The sequence below is a fragment of the Triticum urartu genome, chromosome 3 (assembly GCF_003073215.2).
Source record: "Triticum urartu cultivar G1812 chromosome 3, Tu2.1, whole genome shotgun sequence".
Taxonomy (NCBI): domain Eukaryota; kingdom Viridiplantae; phylum Streptophyta; class Magnoliopsida; order Poales; family Poaceae; genus Triticum; species Triticum urartu.
The window spans coordinates 198,440,903-198,449,631 of record NC_053024.1 but is presented as its reverse complement, the minus strand read 5'-3'; the positions used below and the strand labels follow the sequence as shown (position 1 = coordinate 198,449,631).

Below are 8,729 nucleotides of genomic sequence, written 5' to 3'. Positions count from 1 at the left end.
GATTTCGCCCACAGGTCAATTTTGTCGTTTTTGCCTCTCATGAACATTCAACAAGAAAAAAAAATATGGGAGCATCTCAGCACCTGATACTTTCCTGGTAAGCAGTGACCGCAGCTTCTACACGTTGTTTTGTTTGGCTCAGTAAACGAACTTGCTGAGCTCGTGGGGACTTGTCTAAATGAGAACTTAGCGAACAAATTCACAGCAAGAACAAAATGAGCCACACAACTGGTGTTACCTACTGACAGATTCAAACTTATACCGATGAACAATTAAGCAACTGAGCTGACTTAGCTGCAGATGATTCCATTGAGGGTTCAAGTGTTCCATTACGACGTTCTTATGTTCGCATTATAAATATACATATAACATATTACAGAAGTTGTAGACTCGTAGTTGCATAACACATATGAGATGGTTAAATGAGCAAAGATTTGGGCAAGATTGCCGAACCCAATAGCCTTCAGGTACAAAACCTCCCTGTAATGATGCATCTTGTGGCCTCCTTCGATAATTATGTACCGATAGAATGGGCACCAGTTAAGTGGATTTCAGGATTCTCCCTCTTCCAATTCAGCAATGAACAGAAAAATGGCAGGGTACGAGCTTGCCACTCCCCATCTATGCATTTATTCAGATGGCAAAGACTGCCAGCTTGGCCGTCGTTGTCTATGTCAGCCCCAGCCATATTCACATTGGGTGGGAATTCAGGGTGAAGATGCTGAGAGGGGAAGTGGAAACAGATTTGCTGTAGAACCGAATCTGAGCAAAAACGAGCCGAGATCTCATCTCATCTACGCCAAAATAAACATCTTGAGAAGCTTTCTGAACATCCATTTTCATCCCAGGAATGGGATCAGAACTCTCCACCATGGATGGTGACAGTGGCACCGGTTGCAGAAGTTGGAGGACGGAGAAGCATGTGTGGAGCATAAATTTTTGACAACTGCCCAGCATTTCCAAATGTAGTTCCAGGTGACGCTGGCTGATTTGCTGAAGAGTCCTTGGCCAGAATGTAATCTGGCCGCAGACCAGAAGATAATGGAGATGGGGCCATAGGAGCAACAGGGAGACTGAGAGGATATGGAGCAATAGGCACGTCACCAAGCGATGATGCTGAAGGGCTGTAGCTTAGAGCACCCAGTGGGTGATCAAATTTGCATCCGGGACCAAATTTGCAAAACCCATGCTGTGAATAGTACAGACATGGCTGGGCACCCTGCAAATTAAAGGAAACTTGATCATAATTTTGCTCTATATGCAAAACTAAAAAAAAAATATGCAATGTGCAGTGCCATTTATCAGATTATCTTGTGTATTTTCATGTTGTCACAAGGAATTCAATAACAGATTAAATTCTACTGTGCATTTTATAACTTGCAGCCAAAATGAACTACTACAGGAACATTACATTTATGAGAAGTGTGCTTTCCCAGATAAGTTTGGACGAACATATTGCGATGTGCAAGAAATCAAAGTTAACACAATTAAATTCATAACCATTGCGGCTAAGACAAAAAAAAAATCGATACTGATAGGTGCTAACACATCACACCAAAGGATGTCTGTCAACTGTTGATCAGATATGGAAATAACCTCCCAGTAACCTGCACTTCCGGGATTTTTCTATGAACTCCAGTGAAAGCAAAAGAAAGGTTTTCCTGATTAACAGGGAATCATAGATAGGACAAGGTACTCCAGTACAAACTTTCTACTCCCTCCGATCCATATTAATTGTCGCTAATTTTGACAAATTTTACGAGTGATGTTATACGAGTTAGTATTTTAGGCTAATGCGGTGGCTCAAAGGGCTTCAGTATGCCAAGAACAAACATCCATCCCTAAGTTCGTCAAGAATCAAGATACTTGCGACCAAGTCAGAGGTAGTTTCGTTTTGCAAATATGTAAAGGAAGAAATGGTACACATACACGAGATTGTCCCAAGGAAGTACCCACCAGCAAAAAATATAGTATTGGATAAACACAGTGAAAACACAATCATGGATGTGTTGTATGTTCCATTAATAAAAGCCTCCATCTTCAAAGAATTACGAGATATTTTTTTTTTGAGGAAGGAAGAATTAAGAGATTTCATCATAAGATATATGTTCGCAATTTTAAACTTTGTGTGTCAAATTTACACAGATGCAGAGCCATTTAAAGCACGAGCACCTGGTCAAGCTAGTGAGCAATAAACAGAAGACATTAGTTATGCAAAAACCCAGAAGAGTGGTTTCCAAAAGCATGCAATGCAGCAAGAATCCTGCATGCAGCAAGTATCCTATCTTATTATTTTCCAATGCTCAGAAGTTTCTTCCCTACCCTTTGCCATCATTATTTTCTGCGTTGGTGCAAAGAAACCGTTAAACTTGCACTAAACACAATCTACACTGGACACTGAATTTAAGAAGAATCAAATAAGTACCACAAGGTCAAAACTCGTATGCCTCCTACCTAAATAATATGAACATCGATCTACATTTGATTGACGATTCACAAAACACTGTCCTACACATAATATTCTTGGATATACAAAAACTAGAAGAGAAGGTCAATGGACGCAGAATAGACCCTCTTGCATGCACATGTTCTGCTACGGACTTAAAAAAAGTAAATTTTATATAGTTGGCTTTGCTTCACATTCTAGTCGACTATACAATGGGCTAAAATCAGACTTGAAGGTGCAATTACATGGCAGAACTTTCAACAGTTCTACAGAGTATATGGAAGGTGTATTTGCTGATGAACTAAAGCAATGGAATCCGCTCTTTAAAGTATGGCTACTTGATCGATTTTTGATCCAAAATCATAGCATTCACCAATAATTCCTCTATGACAGAATACCACCTAGCTGCACTACTTTCAAGTCCAACAGTAACACTCAAAACCTGTAATGACTGGAAAACTGAATGATCACTACTTCCCTAACTATGCAATTTGCAATTAGACTAAACTACACGAGTAAATGAAACTTCACTTATCAACTTTGCAGTATCAGAACAATAAGATGTGATGTCAATCTGATCAAGGACAACATCAAAATGATGATTCAGTGGTATGCTTTTGGTTTAACTTCCATTTTAAGATAACATAGTACTTCAATGCAAAAAAATCAGACTGGCGTATAAGAGCTACTCACCGGCCGAATTGGAAGACCTAGAGGGCTCAGCATATAGTTGGACCTAGGTGTACTCAGGTATTGAGGATGATTGTATTTACATGTGGATCCAAATTTACAGGTCCCTGTCTTCATGTAGTGGTGGCATTCAGGCTGCCCAGGCCGCTCTGGAAAGACAACTTCTTGTTTGTCACTTGAAGGCCATGTTGAAGAAGACAACGATGCATAATTACTGCCATAAGCAACTGCAGATGGAGGCCCTTGGTGTGATAAGCCATACAATGGTCCTGCCTGAACAGTTTGCTGTCCCCCAGCTGACGCGACTTGGTTGATAGGTGGCTAATAAGAAAATAAAAGAGAATAAAGTCGTCAGGGCAGTTCAGTATTTTCTTTTTCTGACAATGCATCACAATCTTCATAACACATAAGTACAAAATGATATTTTGGGTCATTTTTTTAATCTTCTGTTACAACACAATGCTCCTGCTACATTGTGAGTTTGTGAAATTAGACAGTAAACGTTGTATCATTAATAAGAGACCTTCCAAATTTATTTTCTTAATACTTTGGTCCAGATTAAAAGATTCATTTCATATAAAACACCCTTGCTCGATGATCTACTATTTGTAGCACAAAGTTCAAAATGAGAAGGAATACAGTATTAGAAACTTACCATGTAAGGGTTCCATCCCTGCATTGGCATGACTGCAGATGGGTGCATCATTGGAGGATAAGAGCCCGGGAAAAATGATCCTGGCAGAACAGAAGGTCTCCCCAATTGCCAACTGGCTAGAGGTGGGTATGGAAGAGGGGAAGAGACAGGCAGTTGTTGCACTGGTGGATACATGTTTGGTGTCTCTGAAACAACACCATGTTCTGGCCCTTCTGGGTGATGAAATTTACATGTTGATCCAAATTTGCAATGGCCAGTTTTGATATAGTAGGAACACTCTTTCTCACCCTGCATAACGAAAAGAATCTTCATTAGATATTGGAAAAAGAAGGGCCAAGACTAGATCAAAATTTGGATTGAACAAACAGTCCCACCAGACGCAGAGGGTAACCACAGGAATTTAAGACAACTGGTTGTACAGAACCGCCTTCTCTGGGATGATTATACTTGCAATTAGAGCCAAACTTACAAGTCCCATTCTTCATGTAGTACTGCAAAAAAAATATGAAACACTGATATAAAAAATGCATATGTGATGACTGAAATAGCAAGTACCAGCTTCTAAAGGAAAGATCTTCTATTCCATACAATTTCATATCACTGAGTGAGCGAGTTTTCGACTATTGGCAAGAAGAGGACTAGTTTCATTACCTCACACGGTGGCTGACCTGGGCGTTCTGGGTACTCCACTGTGTGTGCGGTCCTTGTCCCTCCATCAAACTAAAAAAACAGAGCACAAAACATGTTTATACCTTCAATTCAAGCTCCTTGAATAGGTAGTATACTCTATATAAAGTTCTCACTTGTACAACAACTCACTGGAAACATGTGAACACGGCTATCTACTTGTGCTGCAAGGTAAAAATAATCCTAATAGAAAAATGACCATATGACCGAGTGACTGATCAGGCCTATATCATAAGCAAGTGGCAGCGTAAGCAGAAAGTGGGCCTTCGAATTATCAACATCAACCGCGAGACTAAGACAAGAAGGCTTATTATAGAACGAGTCAATCACATAATCAACGACAGCAACCGACGACTGCACAATCAAGTTTCACTTCCATGGGCTCGTGACAGGCTCCTAAACCATAACTAGAATCAATTCGATTCAATCACAGCAAGAGGCTTGAGCCGGAAGCTCCCCTCCGCACCAACCAGCTGTAATTGAACCTGTCGGTCATTATCAGGGACTGGCGAGTCGTAAGTAGCAAGTCCCAAAACTAGACTGAAGTGAAGCAGAGCATGATGGGGGAAATAAAATCGGGAGAAGAGAAGCGGTCCGGCTCACCGCGGCGGCGCGATCGCGAGGGTGGTTGTAGCGGCAGGTCTCCCCGTAGCCGCAGGCCCCCGTGCGGAGGTAGTAGACGCAGTTGGCCTCGCCCGGGCGCTCCGGCAGCCCCTCCCCGGCGGCCTCCTCTCCGCCGGCCAGCCCCAGCCTCCACATCGACTCTGCGAGAACACAAAAGGCCGCGGCACGCAGCGACATTCGTACGGATCAGGCAGCATCGAAGATCCAAAACCCTAGCAAGCAAAGGACACACAAACCCCTCCTTTCCCAAAACACACGCGCAGAAACAGCCGGCCCGAAATTGCGCACATCGGGGCCGGAATTGAGCGCCGTACCTTCCAGGCCAGTGGCAGCGTCGGCGCGGCCGCCCTCGGCGCCGCCGTCCTTGGGGGACGCGGCGTACGACTCCATCATCGAGCAGCTCCCCGAATGCTCCTCCCGCCGCGGCGATCGGGCGGGGATCGGGCCGGACCGCGCTCGCCCGGCTGCCGCGCGAGCAGAGGACGGCTCGAGCAGGGGCGAAAGCGAAGCAAAATCTCTCTCGCTCTTGGGTGTTGCTTCCTCCGGACTCCTCTTCTCCCCCTTCCCTCTCCCTCCCTTGCAGTCGCAGCCCCCGCTCGTCCCGTACTACGCTCGCGTCGTGTGGCCTTTTCTGCGTGAGTGGGACTCACTCACTCCCTCTCTCTCGCTTGGGGTGGGGGGTGTCGTGGCTCGGACAGCGCGTGGTGACGTCGCGTAGGCGCCAAGAAGCGGGGCTGGCTGGTGAGACCAAGGGGAAGCCGGGGGTGGAAACGCAAAAGGGAAAAGTGGTGGGGGGAGTGGGCAGCAAGCCGCGGGCCGCATTCAATGCGCGGTCGTCCTGACGGTCGGTCGCTCCTCCTGCCCGCTGCTGCTGCTGCTGCCACGGCCCTGGCCCGGGGTGGACGGACCCCACCGCGGCGGCACCGTCATGTGCCCACTCGCCCGAGTCCAGTCCCAGCTTAGGATGCTCGGTCGACATCTTTTTTATTTGTTTGTTTGTTTTTTTGCCAGGACCAACAACGTGTGGAACAATCTTTGTCCACCGTTTATTCGGTGCATGGATAGTTTGGTGGCTTGGTAGGTGGTGGTCCGGCGGACGCACTCCCCTTCCATCTTAAAAACGTTTATCTTTCTTGTGTATGTTTTTTTTTCACTTCCAATCTATTCATCATTAATAATGATCATACAAATAGTGTTAGAAATAACCCTTAAAAATAATATTAGAAATAATAAAAATTACATCCAGATGCGTATACCACCTAGCGACGACTACAAGCACTAAATCAAGCCGCAGGTGCGCCACCGTCATTGCTCCTCCTTCACTGGAGCCGGACAAAACTTGTTGTAGTAGACAGTCGGGAAGTCGTCATACTAAGGCCCTATAAGGTCAACGCACCAGAACAGCAACCGCCACCATCGAAAAGAAGTTTAGATCAGAAGGATCCAACATGTAGACACACGAACAAAGATCGGATCCACGTGAATTCGCCGAAGACAAACGCCGAACGAATCCCGCAAGATCCGTTGGAGATAAACCTCCATATGCCCTACGATGACGCTAGAAGCACCACCGAGACGGAGGCTAGACGGGGAGAACCTTATTCCATCTTCAGAAAACTCTGAGCAGGACACAAATCCTAACAAAACTCAGAAAAAGCATAAAAAACAAAGCCTTCCCGCCAACAAGGGTCGGGATCCACCACGTCTCCACGACCCTAAGGCCACAGAGACGAGGCAGACCGGCGCCAGCGCCGGCGAGAGGCAGGAGAAACCCTGTCGGCAACTGGGTCTAGCGCACTTTCCCTGACAGTTGGGTAAGAGCCCACATGATAAAGTCATCCACACACGTTGCTTTCAAACAATGATATGGTCTCTTTTTTCTATCTCGAAACAGACTTTCACTCCGCTTTATATATAATAAAAGCAACAACCAAACATAGTGCACGGCCGAACAATGCAAGGAAATGGGGTGACCCTCAAACAACGTCGATCCCAGGAAAACTGGATCACGCAGGACGCGCGCGACTACGCTACCGAAATAGATTACAGGAGGAACTGAGAGCAACACCATGCTAAGCCCTAAACCACCTAGGCTCCACAACAATGCCCCCAGGAGGGAAAACGGTGCCAAGCGTCGCCGTTGCTGAGCCACAGCAGACAGGGGTTTTCACCCGGAACCCGGACACGAAGAGGAGTACCACGACGATGTCTTCAAGGAGATAATGGTGCCCGCGGGCATTGCCGTCGTCAGCGAGAAAGCATAGAGCTTTCGCTCGACAACTCCCCCGCGTCACTAGGTCTTCAGGACAAGTGCGGCGAGCACTGAACTCCGGAGCCAGATCGGGGCACCGCCTCCGTCAGGGATAGAGATCGTGCCCGAGCCACCTGTTGCCCCCCTCTCACTGCCCACACAACCAAGAGGAAGGCCATCACCGCTGAAGGAGCGATTCCTGTCAGATCCCTCGGTAGGGTTCATGACGAGACCGGAAGTACCGGAATGGAGTCTGCATACACTACTTACCCAGGTTCGTGCCTCCAAAGTGTAATACCCTATGTCCTGCTTTGTCTTGGTATGCATGGTGAGGGGATACCTCATGCACAGGATTACAATGGTGTTTGATAAGTCTACCGAGAGTTGAGGTCCAGATTGGAATGCTAATGAGGACTGAGGGAGTCCTGGATTAGAGGGTGTTCGGATAGCCGAACTATACCTTCAGCCGGACTCCTGGACTATGAAGATACAAGATTGAAGACTCCGTCCCGTGTCCGGAAGGGACTTTCCTTGGCGTGGAAGGCAAGCTTGGCGATACGGATATGAAGATCTCCTACCATTGTAACTGACTTTGTGTAACCCTAACCCTCTCCGGTGTCTATATAAACCGGAGGGTTTTAGTCCGTAGGACAACATACACATCAACAATCATACCATAGGCTAGCTTCTAGGGTTTAGCCTCCTCGATCTCGTGGTATATCTACTCTTGTACTACCCATATCATCAATATTAATCAAGCAGGACATAGGGTTTTACCTCCATCGAGAGGGCCCGAACCTAGGTAAAACTTCGTGTCCCTTGTCTCCTGTTACCATCCGGCCTAGACGCACAGTTCCGGACCCCCTACCCGAGATCCGCCGGTTTTGACACCGACATTGGTGCTTTCATTGAGAGTTCCTTTGTGTCGTCGCCGTCAGGCTCGATGGCTCCTACGATCATCGATAGCGATACAGTCCAGGGTGAGACCTTCCTCCTCGGACAGATCTTCGTCTTCGGCGGCTTCGCACTGCGGGCCAATTCGCTTGGTCGTCTGGAGCAGATCGAAAGCTACGCCCCTGGCCGTCAGGTCAAATTTGGAAGTTTTAACTACACGGCTGACATCCGCGGGGACTTGATCTTCGACGGATTCGAGCCACTGCCGAGCGCGCCGCACTGTCACGACGAGCATGATCTAGCTCCGCCGCCGAATAGTGCCCTGGAGGCCGCACCCGCATCGGCTCCGACCCTTAATTCGGAGCCAACTGCGCCGATCGAGGATGGGCGGTTGGACGCCACCTCAGGGGCTGCGACCCCAACGGCGATTGAGCCAAGCACCAGCCCCGTACTCTGCGAGACTCGTGACTCCAAGGAGCTGG

At 47.1% G+C, this 8,729-nt stretch overlaps 1 protein-coding gene across 1 annotated transcript; it reads right to left on the bottom strand.

Moving 5' to 3' along the window:
* Window positions 1–256: 256 nt before the first annotated feature.
* LOC125543576 (zinc finger CCCH domain-containing protein 5-like) lies at window positions 257–5,743 on the bottom strand. The gene is made up of 7 exons (XM_048706952.1): window positions 5,417–5,743; window positions 5,082–5,242; window positions 4,443–4,511; window positions 4,166–4,282; window positions 3,792–4,079; window positions 3,140–3,457; window positions 257–1,219 (listed from the first exon to the last, which is right to left on the bottom strand). The coding sequence occupies exons 1-7, from the start codon at window positions 5,493–5,495 to the stop codon at window positions 857–859; spliced, it is 1,395 nt and encodes a 464-aa protein (XP_048562909.1). The 5' UTR covers window positions 5,496–5,743; the 3' UTR covers window positions 257–856.
* Window positions 5,744–8,729: the final 2,986 nt, after the last annotated feature.